Consider the following 17,013-nt stretch of genomic DNA (forward strand, 5'->3'; position numbering starts at 1 on the left):
AACAAAACGGACCTTAGTTTACAGACTAACTTTACTAGAATACATTAAGCTTGTGTATTACAGGGGTATTTATATTTAAAAAGTGAAATTGTGGCCGGAACTCTGCTTAATATTTATATATATATATATATATATATATATATATATATATATATTTATAATACATGTTATTACATTTTAGATTTTTTTTATTTTCTGTTGTACTATTTCATGCCAGAATAATCTATTGACACATCTCTTTCTCTCTCCTTTTTTTTTTTCCCTGCAGGACCCGGGACAGCGATAGTGGACAATGGATCCTCCAACTTGGCTGCTTCCCTTTGGCTTATGGTGACTGCCCTCGTCTGCCTAATCTGCAAATGTTAATATAATACCTATATAAGAGAATAAAGAAAAAAAATTTACGAAAATACCGAAAAAAAAAAGTAACTTTGGAGAGGAGGAGGAGGAGAGAGAGGGAGAGATGGGACTGTTTCCTTCACAAAATGTGTTTGCGAAGCAATGGAAAATATATACCTTAAGGAAGAAAAAATAAATAAAAACAAAAAACAAAACAAGAAGACCAGAAAATTTCTAATTCAACAAGAAGCCTAAATGACATGACAAAAATGAAGGGACTGAATTCTGTGTAAAGAACCGCATAATGCTGAGAACATTGAAATGTTGTAAAAAATGTTTTTAATTTTCTTGTCTTTTTTTCTTCTTTTGTTGGTTTGAAATTCTCTTCATGTAATTGTCTCTTTCTGGTGTTCCAGCCTCTCTCTCGCTCGTTCCCGAATGATTCTTTAATGATTATGATTAACCCTGGTTTTCTGGTGTCCCTCAACCTGTTTTTTTTCGGCAGCAGGCCTCGTCAAGACCGTCCTGCCAAAAACAGGGTTGACTGACTACTCGACCATATGTTAGGGTGAAGGACACCTTAGGAGGACACCTCTTACTTATACGACCTCACTACCTATAGGGTTCATTTGGTAGTCATCACATTGGGTTTACAAGTTTGTGTTTTGTAAACATGTCTTCACCTATTGATAAGTCCATCACATGGAACCATTGTAACAATAGGAAATATATATTAGTTTTCTAAGTTAAATTACCGAGAGGTCTATCTCTAGCCTGTGATGAATTTTGGTGTCCTCCAAAGTGGCATCTGCATTAGCTACAGGTTGAGTCAGAGTAGTAGCTCTTTAAACCCTTTGCCTCCACGTACATTGAAGGCACAATGTCCTAAGATACTTCTTGAGAAGCCTATGGTGTCAGGTTAGCGTCAACCCTTTGCCTCTGCATACAACTTTGCAGGCACAATGTCCTAAGATACTTCTTGAGAAGTCTACGATGTCAGGTTGGCATCAACCCTTTGCCTCCACATACAACTTTGCAGGCACTATGTCCTAAGATACTTCTTAAAAAGTCTATGATATCATGTTGGCATCAACCCTCTGCCCCCACGTTCATCAGTAAAGGAGCAATATCCTTAGATACTTCTTGAGAAGCCTATGATATCAGGTTGGCGCCAACCCTCTGCCTCCATGTACAACATTCAAGGCACAATGTCCTATGATACTTCTTAAGACGCCTATAGTGTCAGGTTGGGTTGATGCCCAACCTTCCTGTCCAAACCCTGCTCTCTCCTTTAGAGGCAGATGGGACCTGGCATCTACCCTCTGCCCCCACGTTCAACAGTGAAGGCGCAATATCCTTAGATACTTCTTGAGAAGCCTACGAGATCAGGTTGGCGCCAAACCCTCTGCCTCAACGTACAACATTTAAGGCACAGTGTCCTATGAGACTTCTTAAGAAGCCTATGGTGTCAGGTTGGGTTGATGCCCAACCTTCCTGTCCAAACCCTGCTCTCTCCTTTAGAGGAAGATGGGACCTGGCATCAACCATCTGCCCCGACGTTCAACAGTGAAGGCGCAATATCCTTAGATACTTCTTGAGAAGCCTACGAGATCAGGTTGGCGCCAAACCTTCTGCCTCAACGTACAACATTCAAGGCACAATTTCCTATTAGACTTCTTAGGAAACCTATGGCGTCAGGTTGGGTTGATGCCCAACCTTCCTGTCCAAACCCTGCTCTCCCCTTTAGAGGCAGATGGGACCTTCTCGAAGTATAAACAGCGTACACCAGCTCAACTAGAATATACAAAGAACAAAACGGAAGGGGCAAAGGGGTTAAATTTCCTCCTGGGCTCAAATCTTACAGGGACTGCTTTATTTGCCTGCTTTTCGTGTGTGTGCGTGAGTGTGTGCCAAGCTTGCTGTAGGGACTAACACATATCAAAAAACAAACAGGGTTTTATTCATAGAGAACCAGTTGCCGCAACGTTAAATCCTTTTTGCATGACTGAGCAAGGAGTTCTAGGTTCTAAGGGAGCATCAAATAGCCATAGGGTATAAGTTATATAATAATTGCTCTCTGTCCCATTGGAGTGCTTGGTCAATGAGTTCATAAGTATAGAACCTCGGTGTTCAGTAATAGCTTTTCAATCAGTATTTTAACCCATGTGACTTAAAAATCCTATTTCAAAGGGAAAAAAAATAAATAAAAAATAGCAGAGTAATTGGTGGATTTTTATTATGGCAGACTTCTGGTGTTCACACGTTATGGGGTACAAGCATTATTTTTTTTTATTTTTCAGGGTCTTGCTTTAAACAGTAAAAGATTTTTATTGTATCTCTACTTATGTAACATAACTGTTATCATACATACAAGTAAAATCGGATTTGGTAATTGTTTAGTTTGAGATGTGGGAATGAAATGATCAAAAACAAACAATTCTACTTTATACATATGTAATCTTACACTGGTTTTAACGGTTGCTTATAGTCGGATTAAAAAAAAAAAAAACACAAAAAAACTTGTATGTGGTCTATAAGGGAATGTTTGTTGTTTCTCTCTGTATTTCAGCTTGTCTGTTTATGGAGAATATTTCACCCAAAAATGCTGAAAAACAAATAACACAAAAAAAAAAAAATTACCTTCAAACATGGTGATGCGTTTTGCCCCGTATGCTAAAGGCAAGAAGTGGGCAGATTATTTGTCCATTCACGTATGTGGGCGCATCAGGCTTTCATGAGGCTTACGCTAATTTCAAAATGTATAGCACGTGTTGCAGAAATATATTTTTGGCACATGCCTATGTATAGGATGACCCTAATATTTGTAGCAAACTAAATTCCAAACCTACCTCAAATTATCAGAGGTAACTTTTCTTGGGTGCTTGATATTTTTGATTTTTTTTTCCACCAGATACTCAGATTTTAACAGTGTAGATAAATATTTTCATGATGAAAATGCATGTTCCAATGTTTTATTTTCCGATTTGTTTATTTTTGTTTTTTTGTTTTTTTTCACTGGGGTCAATAGGTGAATATTTTCGTAGACCAGAATTCAAAAAAGTTGAAATTAAAGCTCAATTTGCCTCCAAGTCTTGAAAATTACATTTTGGAGGTCATTGTTGGTTCAAAAGTTGTCAAAGAGAAACCTTCATTGGTAGGGTTCTTTTTTTTTTTTTTTTTTTTTCACGGGTCAAAAGGTGAATTTTTTCATAGACCAGAATTAAAAAAAGTTGAACCTAAAGCTCAACTTGCTTCCAAGTCATGAAAATCACATTTTGGAGGTCAGCGTTGGCTAAAAAGTTGTCAAAGAGAAAGCTCCATTGGTTAGGGTTCTTGTTTTTTTTTTTTGCACGGGTCAAAAGATGGAGCTTTTTGTAGGCCAGAATTCTAAAAAGTTGTAACTAAAGCTTGATCTGCAGTCAAAATAAAGTGCATTTTGGAGGTCAGTTTTGGTTAAGAAGTTGACGAAAGCAAACCTCCATTTGTAGTATTTTTTTGGCATGGGTCAACAGATGGAGCTTTTTCCTCCATTGGTACAAAAGATAGAGCTTCTTGTAGATCAGAATTCAAAAAGTTGTAACTAAAGCTTGATATGTCTCCAAATAAAAATAAAGTACATTTTGGAGGCCAGTTTTGGTTAAGAAGTTGACCTCCGTGGGTAGTAATTTTTTTGGCATGGGTCAAAAGATGTAGCTTTTTATAGACCAAAAGTCTGTTGAAAGTAAAGCTTGATCTGCCTCTACATCAAGAAAATGAAATTTTGGAGGTCAGTTTTGGTTTAGAAGTTGACGAAAACAAACCTCCATTTGTAGTAGTTTTTTGGCATGGGTCAACAGATGGAGCTTTTTCCTCCATTGGTTCAAAAGATGGAGCTTCTTGTAGATCAGAATTCAAAAGGTTGGTAACTAAAGCTTGATCTGCCTCCAAGTAAAAATAAAGTACATGTTGGAGGTCAGTTTTGGTTAAGAAGTTGATGAATGCAGACCTCCATTGGTAGTATTTTTTGGCATGGGTCAAAAGATGTAGCTTTTTGTAGACCAAAATTCAGTTGAAAGTAAAGCTTGATCTGCCTCTAAGTCAAGAAAATTACATTTTGGAGGTCAAGTTACCAAACGCAAACCTCCATTGATAATTTTTTAATTTTTTTGGGCATGGGTCAAAAGATTAAACTTTTTCCTCCATTGGTATTTTTTTTTTCTTTGGCATGTGACCCATTTTTTGACCCATGAAACTAAAAAATTTATCTTTTTGTAGACCATAAATCAAAAAAATTTGAAACTAAAGTTTGGTCTGTCTCCAAGTCAAAAAAATAACATTTTGGAGGTCAGCGTTGGTTAACAAGTTGCTAAACACAAACCTCCATTGGTAACTGTTTTTGGCATGGGTCAAAAGCTAGAGCTTTTTCGTCCATTGGTAGTTTGTTTTTGGCATGGGTCAAAACATTGATCTCTTTGAAGATGAAGAAAATTTAAATCTGCCTCCAAATCAAGAAAATTACTTGTTGGTTAAGAAGTTGCCGACTCCAAACCTCCATTGTTAGTTATTTTTTGACATGGTTCAAAAAATGTAGCTTTTTGTAGACCCAAATAAAAAAAAAACTGTAACTAAAGCTTGATTTGCCTCCAAGTCAAGAAAAATAAATTATAGAGGTCAGTGTTGGTTAAGAAGTTGCTGACTGCAAACCCCCATTGGCAGTTATTTTTTTGCATAGGTCAAAAATAGGTCAAAAATTTTACTTTTTGAACACCAGAATTAAATAAAAAGCTGTAACTAAAGCCTGATTTGCCTCCAATCCAAGAAAATTTAATTTAATTATGGAGGTCAGTGTTGGCTATGAAGTTACCAACTACAAACCTCCATTGGTAATTTTTTTTGGCATGGGTCAAAAATGTTAACTTTGTGTAGACCAGAATTATAAAAAAGCTGTGACTAAAGTCAAGAAAACGAAATTATGGAGGTCAGTGTTCTTTAAGAAGCTGCCGACTGCAAACCTCCATTGGTAGTTATTTTTTGGCATGGGTCGAAAAATGTAGCTTTTTGTAGACCAGAATAAACTAAAAAAAAGCTGTAACTAAAGCTCAATTTGCCTCCAAGTCAAGAAAATGAAATTATGGAGGTCCGTGTTGGTTACAAAGTTACTGACTGCAAACCTCCATTGATAGTTATTTTTTGGCATGGGCCGAAAAATTTTGCTTTTTGTAGACCAGAGTTGTGACTAAAGCTTGATTTGCCTCCAAGTCAAGAAAATTACTATTTTTAGATCAGTGTTGGTTAAAAAGTCGTCGATGTGCTGGATCTTGAGCTCTTCGAGGTGTAGGCACCAAATTCTAAAATTCAGACATAAAAATGTAAAGAAATTGGCCTACAGAGCCAATGTATCTGCTTTGGCCAGCCTTGACGATAGGTGTAGTAGAAATAATTACAAACTTTGAAGGTTCAAGGGCCCTTCATCTTGTAAATAGTTTACCGGAAAGGTCCTACAATTATTTTTTTTATAATTTCCAGTATTGTTAGCTCTTTATTTCTTTGGTTCCTTTCATGGAACAATAAAACATACAGAATCCTTCCACTAGTCCAGTCATAAGTCGTTGCATTCCCACACTCAACCTTGATATAAAAAAAGTCAGCATCACAGAGTTAGGTAAACAATAACTCATGCATCCTAAGTGTGTTTTATTTACCACGCATGGAAGTTAACATATATTTGAATGTAGAGGGTGCTTTTAAGTGTGATTTTGAAAAAATTGCTGCGCTGTAGAACTGTCTCGAAATAAAAAAAATGTCATTGGTTCTGTGAAACTGAAAAGACCTCTGGGGGAAGAATTTCTGTGCTCTGTACTATGGATGCAGTGCCTTCAAAGTAACATTATTCTGAAATATGAGTTCAGTTATAATTCATCGTGGTACCCCCCCCCCCCCCCCCCAGGTCAGAAGGTATTTTTGTTGAAAAAATAAATAAAAATAAAATTGTAGCAAATTTTGTACTAGAGATTGGCCAACAGGGGCTCTAATTGCTTGTATGTCATCACACCATTGTTGAAAGCTCTAATACTGAAATTAAGAGGACATAATACCTGTATGATAACATTTTATTATTTGTAAAAAAAAACAACAACAACAACAACGTATACAAGCATTGATTGGGACAGTTCTGCTGTTCTGTTTTGTACATTATCCGCAAAATGTTGCTGTATTGTTTGCATCTGAAAGTCGCCCATTAAAACGTTGAGAGGTTTGGGGTGTGTTATTGAATAATCCCGACAGTGTATTCTGAAAATTCTTTATATATAATATGATACCTGAGTAATACTTATTCTGCGATAATCTCCAGTAAATTGTATTGTTTTAATCTGAGACTGGTGATGTCATTGATTATAGTCTTAATCACTTGTAACACTTTTTGATTAATAGCACACACAAAATAAAAGGAAAAAAAAAACATGCAATTATATATATATATATATATATTTATAGTCTCACATTTGACCATTATAATTATGTGTGTCCATAAGTAAATTTATGTTCTAGATCAGATTTTCTCAACCTGATGTTTAAGTACTAACTACCATTTAAAAATTTTTAATAAAAAAAAAAGAAACGTTATTTTTAAGCGCTGTGCAAACTGTTGGTGCTATATAAATCCTGTATAATAATAATAATTCTTAAAACATTCTGTATGGCCCATGCAATTACTTCCAGGTCCAAAAAATGTGGGCTCAATTTTTATTTTATTTTTAATACACACAACTTGGTACAAAAAAATGAAAGGGGCAAAAAAGGGTTTAAAACTTCTTTTTTATTTGTTGATTTTCAAAATTTGTTTTTTAACTTTATTTTTACATTTTCAATTTGTTTTAACTTTTTCTCGTATCTGTATGGGTCTTGCAAAATTACTTCCAGGCCTTAAAAATATGGACTCAACTTTCAACACACTTTGGTACAAAAAAAAAATCAAAGGGGAAAAAAAACATTGTTTTTAAATTTGAAATATTTTGTTTTACCTTTTATTTTAAAACTTTCAAAATCATTATTTCTTTAAACTTTATCTCATATCTGTATGACTCTTTTAAAATTACTTTCAGGCCTTAAAAACGTGGACTCCACTTTTAACACACACAACACACTTTGGTACAACAACAAAAAGAAAATAAAGGGAAAAAACTTTGTTTTTACATTTTACAATTTTTTTTACATTTATTTAAAATTTTAAAAAATCATTATTTCTTTAAACGTTATCTCATATCTGTTTGACTCCTGCAAAAAAACTTCCAGGCCTTAAAAATGTGGACTCAACTTTCAACACACAACTTTGGTTCAACAAAACAATTAAAGGGAAAAAGCTTTGTTTTTACATTTTACACTTTTTTTTACATTTATTTTTAAAATTTTCAAAATCATTATTTCTTTAAATTGTATCTCATATCTGCATGACTCCTGCAAAAATACTTTCAGGCCTTAAAAATGTGGGCTCAACTTTCAACACACAACTTTGGTACAACAAAAACATTTAAGGGAAAAAACTTTGTTTTTAAACTTTTCAATTTGTTTTACCTTTATTTTTACATTTTCAAAATCATTATTTCTTTAAACCTTATCTCTGTATGACCCTTGCAAATATACTTTCAGGCTTTAAAATTTTAAATTTTCACAACTTTGGCACAAAAAAATGAAAGGGTTGAGAAAATCTGCTTTAGAGCATCTTACTGCTATTTTATTTGGAAAACAAATTTAAAATGCCAATAAAAATAATAATAATAATAAAAAAAATACTTTATGGTTGCCCAATTTAACAAGGAAATGATTCTCTTTGAATTTTCTTTCCAAAATTTATGTTTAAAATTGTTTGAACTCCTGTACATCATGGAAAATACTCTGTAACATGTGACTTAGTTTCAAATTTTTGCTGGTCATTGCCTGGGAAAGGAGGTCTGTCACCATCCACACCTACAATTGATCATAGATGAATACTTGGGTTCAAAAGAGAGTAAGTGATTCCCCAGTATGATACATGTGGGTTATATGCAGCTAATTTCAAAAACCACATCTTCATCCAGTAGACTTCTGCAAGCCTGATAACGTACTTTATCAGCATTTTTCCTGTGATAAAATACGTTATATCGGTGATATATATACGTTATATCGATGATATATATATACGTTATATCGATGATGATATATATATATATATATATATATATATATATATATATATATACGTTATATCGATGATATATGCATACGTTACATCGATGATATATGTATACGTTATATCGATGATATATTGTAGGATTCCAAGCAAAAAAGCTCAAAGTCTTAGGTGTTTCTTTTATATACACTGGTGGAATCAATTACTAGATCATTCTGCTTTTAAAGAACTCACAAGTAGGTTATATTGAAGACAACCATGAAAAAAAGACAGAGAAGGTGACATCCAGAGAATTATGATTTACAGATTTTATCGGGAGCTTTTTGGATGTTTTTGAATTGTATTAAATTATGGATGCGACCCAGCAAGTGTTTTTTTCAGAAACCTGTAAAAGAGAGGACATGTGGACTGATGTGATGATGTGGAGATGGATTGATGGGGCAGACAGCAAAAAGCAGAATTTCCTTGGTTTAAAATACATTGTAATTTTCTGATTCCTACAATAAAGGCATTTCGATGGACTGGTTAAATTAAAAACACCTTGCTGTGCGTGGTTATTGGTCAAGTAGAATAGTAGGCGGTCAAGAATGATGTCTCCACTAGTACCATTATCACTAGTGCTTCTACCACAATCAGTACTATTGGTACTGCCACTGCGACTAGTTCTGTTTATAAAAAGAATAACACGATAATCCTTCTACTAAAACTTTGTAATAATAATAACAACAACAATATCACTACTTAAATATATATGTACAGTTGTGCTCAAAAATTACAATACGCTGGCAGAATTTATGATTTCTTGGCCATTTTTCAGAGAATATAAATAACACAAAAACTTTTCTTTCATTTATGGTTTGTGTTTGGCTGAAGCCATTTATTATCAATCAGCTGTGTTTATTCTTTTTAAAATCATAATCACAACAGAAACTAAGTGACCCTGATCAAAAGTTTACATACCCTGGTGATTTTGGCCTTATACAGGGCCGGTGCTACCACTAGGCAAACTAGGCAGCCGCCTAGGGCGCCCTGCTGCCTAGGGTGGCCAGTCACTCGTGTCCCTACTCTCTTCTCTCTGCAGCAAGCAACTAAGTCTCAGCATCTGCAGGCAGCCACCGCTCCATTCGTACTTAGTGTCAGAGGCGCAACGCCTGGTGGAGGACTGTGTCTGTGTCCCGACTCCCGAATGAATGGAAGCAAGCAAACATTCATTGATGGATGCTCATAGGCTGCATTTGATGGGTTGTGGTGAGGCTGCATTGATGGGCGCTGGTGAGGCTGCATTGATGGGTGCTGGCGAGGTTGCATTTGATGGGGGCTTCATTAGAAAGGTGGGGTATACATGGGCAGGGGTGGAGCCAAGGGGCCGACAAAATTAGGTTTTGCCTAGGGTATCAAAAATTCTTGCACCAGCCCTGGCCTGATAACATGCACACAAGTTGACACAAAGGGATTTGAATGGTTATTAAAGATAACCATCCTCACCTGTGATCTGTTTGCTTGTAATTTGTTTGTGTGTATAAAAGGTCAATGAGTTTCTGGACTTCTGACAGACCCCTTGCATCTTTCATCCAGTCCTGCACTGATGTTTCTGGATTCTGAGTCATGAAGAAAGCAAAATAATTGTCAAAGGATCTGTGGGAAAAGGTAGTTGAACTGTATAAAACAGGAAAGGGATATAAAAATATATCCAAGGAATTGAGAATGCCAATCAGCAGTGTTCAAACTCTAATCAAGAAGTGGAAAATGAGGGGTTATGTTGAAACCAAACCACGGTCAGGTAGACCAACTAAAATTTCAGCCACAACTGCCAGGAAAATTGTTCGGGATGAAAAGAAAAACCCACAAATAACTTCAGGTGAAATACAGGACTCTCTGAAAACATGTGGTGTGACTGTACAAGATGCACAATAAGTTGGCACTTGAAGAAAGATGGGCTACATGATCGAGTCACCAGAAGAAAGTCATTACTACGCAAATGCCACAAAGTATTCCGCTTACAATACACCAAACAGCACAGAGACAAGCCTCAAACCTTCTGGTACAAAGTCATTTGGAGTGATGAGACTAAAATTTAGTTTTTTGGCCACAACCATGACGTTAATTTGGAGAGGCGACAACAAGGCCTATGATGAAACCCCCACCATTCCTACTGTGAAACACGGAGGTGGATCGTTGATGTTTTGTGTGAGCTACAAATACACAGGAAATTTGGTCAAAATTGATGGCAAGATTAATGCAGTATGTTATAAAAAAATACTGGAGGAACATTTGCATTCATCAGCCAGGAATTTGTGCATGGGACATACTTGGACATTCCAACATGACAATCATCCATAACACAAGGCCAAGTCAACCTGTCATTGGCTACAGCAGAATAAAGTGAAGGTTCTGGAGTGGCCATCTCAGTCTCCTGACCTCAATGTCATTGAGCCCCTCTGGGGAGATCTCACACGTGCCGCTCATGCGAGACAGCCCAAGAATTTACAGGAACTGGAGGTTTTTTTTTTTAAAGGAATGGGCAACTTTACCATCTGAGAAGATAAAGAGCCTCATCCACAAATACCATAAAAGACTTCAAGCTGTCATTGATATTAAAGGGGGCAATACAAGGTATTAAGAACTGGGGTATGTAAACTTTTGATCAGGGTCATTTGGGTAGTTTCTGTTGTCATCATGATTTAAAAAGAGTAAACACAGTTGATTGATAATAAAAGGCTTCAGCCAACCACTAACCATGAGTGAAAGAAAGGTTTTTGTGTTATCACTCATATTCTCTGAAAAATGGCCAAGAAATCATAAAATCTGCAAGGGTATGTAAACTTATGAGGACCACTGTATATATATATATATATATATATATATATATATATATATATATATATATATATATATATATATATATATATACTATATTACCAAAAGTATTGGGACGCTTGCCTTTACACGCACATGAACTTTAATGGTATCCCAGTCTTAGGTTCAATATTGGGTTGGCCCTACCCCTTTGCAGCTATAGCAGCTTCATCTCTTCTGGGAAGGCCGTCCACAAGGTTTAGGAGTGTATCTATGGGAATGTTTGACCATTCTTCCAGAAGAGCATTTGTGAGGTCAGGCACTGATGTTGGGCAAGAAACACTTGTCTCCCAGTCTCCGCTCTAATTCATCCCAAAGGTGTTATTTCTTTTTGAGGTTAGGACTCTGTGCAGGCCAGTCATGTTCCTCCACCCCAAACTCGCTTTGTGCATTGGTGCGCAGTCATGTTGGAACAGGAAGGGGCCGTCCCCAAACTGTTCCCACAAAGTTGGGAGCATGAAATTGTCCAAAATGTCTTGGTATGCTGATGTCTTAAGAGTTCCATTCACTGGAACTAAGGGGCCAAGCCCCCAACCCTTGAAAAACAACCCCCCACACCATAATCCCCCCTCCACCAAATGATTTGGACCAGTGCACAAAGCAAGGTGACGTCACCAGATGGCGCTCCCCTCAGTTATTTAAAAGCTGTCGGAAGACGGAGCGGCCAGGCAGCAGGAGCCTTCATCGCCACTTGAGGGGGTTTATTCTACTTTTTTCGGGTCATTGTGGCGGCAGGCTTTGTGATTGATGATGGATCTACAGCAGGGGAAATTTTTTTTAAATAAAGGAATTATCAAAAACTTGAGTTGTGTTTTTTTTACTTTTTACACTTTTTTAGTGAATGAGTAAGAGTACCCCTACTCATTTACATAGAGGGGGCGGGATCTGGGGCCCCCTTGTTAAAGGAGGCTTCCAGATTCCAGTAAAGCCTCCGCAGACCCCCATAACCACCCCCCAGGGTTATAGGAAAGAGGCCCTTGTCCCCTTTAAAATGGGGGACAAGATGTTTTGGGCTGAAAGCACCTCCCCCTTGTTGAGGGCATGTGGTCTGGTATGGTTCACAAGGGGGGACGACGAGTAATCAGCCTGACCTTCCAGTCTCCATGCTTGGATAGAGGACTGGTATGGATTTTGGGGTGACCCTACGCTGTTTTTTTTTTTAAATATCTGTGTGGGGTTTCCCTTAGGCCTCGTACACACGACCGGACATGTCCGCTGAAACTGGTCCGCTGACCAGTTTCAGCGGACAGATCCGATCGTGTGTACAGGCTAGCGGACAGATTTCCAGCGGACAAATCTCCAGAGTAGGAGATAACTGGTATATATTGGGATAGGGAGCTCCAGAGGATGGAAGAGGCTCTGCAGACATCCTGGAGGTGGACAAAGTAGGGGATAACTGGAAAGATTGGGGTAGGGAGTTCCAGAAGATGGCAGAGGTTCTCGAGAAGCTCTGGAATTGGACAGAGTAGGAGATAACTGTAATAGATTGGGATAGGGAGCTCCAGAGGATGAGAGAGGCTCTGAAGAAGTCTTGGAGGCGGACAAAATAGACGATAACTGAGATAGATTGGGATAGGGAGCTCCAGAGGATGAGAGAGGCTCTGCAGAAGTCCCGAAGGTGGACAGAGTAGGAGGTAGCCAGTACCGATTTGGGGTAGGGAGTTACAGAGGATAGGAAAGTCTCTGGAGAAGTCCTGGAGAAGAGCATGTGAGGAGATGATGTGGAATCTAGAGAGCAGGAGGTCTTGGGAGTAGAGGAGAGCACTTTTTGGGTTGCATTTCAAGTCGTGATTGGTTATACATAGCTGGGGGCAGATTTGTGGATGGCTTTGTATGTTGTTGTTGTTGCATTTATAATACATTTACATTTAATGATGAATACAGAGCTGCATCAATTTTTATTTTATTTTTTTACATCTGGATGGAGTTCAGTTAACTCTTATATTTTTTTTTAAAAAACGGGATATTTAATTACGCGCGTCCCATGCCAAATCCTTACAGTTCTCATACATCTTCCAGCGCTGATATTCTGGTGACGATGCCAAGTGACCCGTTATTCTAATGCTGGGTGTTTCCCATGTAGTGCAGTATGCAGATCCACACATAAAATAGAACAAAAAATAAAAGTAAACACGTCTGGGAGATGAAGATCCAGCAAACGTTTCCTGTGTGTTCAGGACACTTGTAATTAAAGGGCTGCTCTGAATAGATAACAATGGCGGCTTGCTGCAGGCGGGGCCGAGTTGTATAAATGAGTAAAATGTGAGTCTGTAATTTACACTGTGTGGGTGGAATCTCACACGATGCGCCCCACAAATATCTTTGCACTGCAACATTGTAGCAAAGTCCTAAAATATAATCACTCTACAGAGCAGGAGATACCGGGCTAGATTCAGGTAGGGGGACGTACAATTGTGCGGGCGTAGCGTATGTTATTTACGCTACGCCGCCGCAACTTAGACGGGCAAGTGCAGTATTCACAAAGCACTTGCTCCATAAGTTGCGGCGGCGTAACGTAAATCTGCCGGTGTAAGCGCGCCAAATTCAAATTCTGAAGAGGTGGGCGTGTTTTAGGTAAATAAAACATGACCCCACGTAAATGACGTCTTTAACGAACGGCGCATGCGCCGTTCGTGAAAGAATCCCAGTGCGCATGCTCGAAATTCCGCCGCAAATCGTCAATGCTTTAGACGTGAACGTAACTTACGTACAGCCCTATTCGCAAACGACTTACGCAAACGACGTAAACATTTCAAAATTTGACGCGGGAACGACGTCCATACTTAACATTGCGTACGCATCATAAGAGCAGGAGCAACCTTACGCTGAAAAAGCCTAACGTAAACGACGTAACAAAATAGCGCCGGGCGTAGGTACGTTTGTGAATCGGCGAATCTACCTAATTAGCATATTCCTTGCGTAAATCGACGGAAGCGCCACCTAGCGGCCAGCGTAAATATGCAGCCTAAGATACGACGGTGTAAGACACTGACGCCAGTCGGATCTTAGGGAAATCTATGCGTAACTGATTCTATGAATCAGGCGCATAGATACGACGCCGCAACTCAGAGATACGACGGCGTATCTGGAGATATTTACTACCGTGTTTCCCTGAAAATAATAAAGAGCCTGATATGGAATTTGGGGGGGGGACCCCCGTGCTTTCTTTTTTTTTGGTTCAGGGTTCCCCTTAATATTCATACCAGACTCAAAGGGCCTGGTAATGGACTGGGGGGGCTGGCATTTTTCAATGACTTTGATCTGTATTGCCGGGACCCGACAATTCATGAAAACCATTATGCAGCTCCTACTCCTACTCTGTTCACCTTCGGGACTTCTGCAGAGCCTCTCTCATCCTCTGGAGCTCCCTTTCCCAATTAAAAAAAAAAATGATGTCAATTTTGCTTGGGAGCCACGTCGCACGACTGCGCAATTGTCAGTTAAAGTGCCGCAGTGCCGAATCGGCACTGCGGCGCTTTAACTGACAATAGCGCGGTCGTGCGACGTGGCTCCTAAACAAAATTTACGTCATTTCCCCCCCCCCCATAAATAGAGCTTTTTTTCGGTGGTATTTGATCACCTCTGCGGTTTTTATTTTTTGCGCTATAAACAAAAATAGAGCGACAATTTTGAAAAAAAAAGCAATATTTTTTACTTTTTGCTATAATAAATATCCCCCAAAAATATATAAAAAAAATAGTTTTCCTCAGTTTAGGCCGATACGTATTCTTCTACATATTTTTGGTAAAAAAAAAATCACAATAAGCGTTTATTGATTGGTTTGCGCAAAAGTTATAGCATCTACAAAATAGGGGATAGTTTTATGGCATTTTTATTAATATTTTTTTTTTTACTAGTAAGGGCGGCGATCAGCGATTTTTATCGTGACTGCGACATAACGGCGGACACATCGGACAATTTTGACACAATTTAGGGACCATTGTCATTTATCCAGCGATCAGTGCTATAAAAATGCACTGATTACTGTGTAAATGACACTGGCAGTGAAGGGGTTAACCTGTAGGGGCGCTAAAAGGAATTAAGTGTGTCCTAGGGAGTGATTCTAACTGTGTGGAAGCTGGGCTACCAGTGACACGACACAGATCACCGCCCCTGATGACAGGGAGCAGTAGATCGGTGTCCTGACAGAACGGGGAATGCCTTGTTTACATAGGCGTCCCCCTGTTCTGCAGCTCCGTGACACGATCGCAGGCACCCGGGCAGACATCCGGCATAAAAATGCACTGATTACGGTAAAAATTACACTGGCAGTGAAGGCGTTAACCTGTAGGGGGCGCTGAAGGGGTTAAGTGTGTCCTAGGGAGTGATTCTAACTGTTAGGGGGCGTGGCTACGAGTGACACGTCACTGATCGCTGCTCCCGATGAGAGGGAGCAGGCGATCAGTGACATGTCACTAGGAAGAACGGGGAGATATGGGCCCAGATTCACAAAGCACTTACGCCGACATATAACAAGTTACGCCGACGTAAGTGCAAATGTGCGCCGTTGTATCTGTGCGCCAGACCCACAAACAGATATGCGCCTAAAACCAGGCTACACCCCGCCGACGTATCTTGCTTTCGCCGGCGTAGGGTGGGCGCACATTTAGGCTGGGTGCATAGTGCTGCTCCCATTGATTAGCCATTCAAACACACAAATGAGGGAAATATGGCGATTCACGAACCTGCGTGCACCCGTCGCAGGCTACGTGAGGTGCGCGTAAGTTGTACGTCCGGCGTAAAGTTATTCACCATAAAGGAGGTGCAACCCAGCAGCAGACATGCAAAGGTCTGCACCAGGGAACACAAGCCGGCATATTTTGCGTTGGACGTGTCTGGCTGGGCGTAGGTTACGTTAACGCCATACGCAGTGATCCGGCGTAGTTTAGGCAGTTGTTCCGATGTGGTTGTGAGCAGGCGCAGGGGGATGCGTCCACGTCACGGCGCATGCGCAGTTCGTGATACGTATCCATTTGCATGGGGTCACGCCCACTTCCACCTACGCCGGTGTACGCCTTCGAATCCCACGCCATGCTGGCGCAGCGTTGGGAGCACTGGCTTGCTGAATGCATTGCTTGCCTCTCTACATTGGTTACTCTAGGGCGGCGTAATGTGCGCCCACACTCTGTGAATCTGTGACCCGATCGTGGGACACCGGCGGACATTGAGTCCGCGGCTCCCACAGGCACGGTCACGGAGCTCGCGATAGGGTCGCGAGCGCGCGGGCGGTGGCTCGCGCGCGACGGTGGCGACCACACGGCGCCAAATTATAGAGACGTGCCTGTACGCCCATTTGCCCAGCCCTGCCATTCTGTCGACGTATAAGTTTGTGCGCCGGTCCTTAAGCGGTTAAAGGTCAGCTTTTGGATGGATTGACGCCAATCTATCAGTATATTTTGCATACTGGAAGGAGACCGTAGCACATAAGAGGTAAAGACGAGGGGGGACATTCAAACCCGTCACGGATCCTGCTGTGCGTAATCACCTATAGAAGCTTCGGCCCCTACAGGCCTGAGTGACATGAAGGAGACACGGGATTTTCAATTACCGCCACCTCAAAGGAGGAACACTTCCACACCGATCAAAGTTCTCTCTCTCTCTCGGTTCTCTTGGTAATTTAGTGCTTGTTCAGCTCGATGCGAAACACGGTTTTGATTAAAACAGGATAAAAT

At 39.7% G+C, this 17,013-nt stretch overlaps 1 protein-coding gene across 4 annotated transcripts in view; it reads left to right on the forward strand.

Annotated features, from left to right (window-relative positions):
- The window catches only part of LOC120928041 (limbic system associated membrane protein), an 840,365-nt gene extending 833,674 nt beyond the window's left edge, over nt 1-6,691 (forward strand). For all 4 annotated transcript variants that reach the window (XM_040339115.1, XM_040339117.1, XM_040339118.1 and 1 more), the window contains 2 exons: nt 269-4,438; nt 4,663-6,691. In XM_040339115.1, coding sequence (XP_040195049.1) covers nt 269-366 — 98 coding nt within the window. In that variant the 3' untranslated portion in view covers nt 367-4,438; nt 4,663-6,691. The remainder of the gene's footprint in view (nt 1-268; nt 4,439-4,662) is intronic.
- Nucleotides 6,692-17,013: the final 10,322 nt, after the last annotated feature.

Source organism: Rana temporaria, chromosome 2 (assembly GCF_905171775.1).
Source record: "Rana temporaria chromosome 2, aRanTem1.1, whole genome shotgun sequence".
In the NCBI taxonomy this organism is placed as follows: domain Eukaryota; kingdom Metazoa; phylum Chordata; class Amphibia; order Anura; family Ranidae; genus Rana; species Rana temporaria.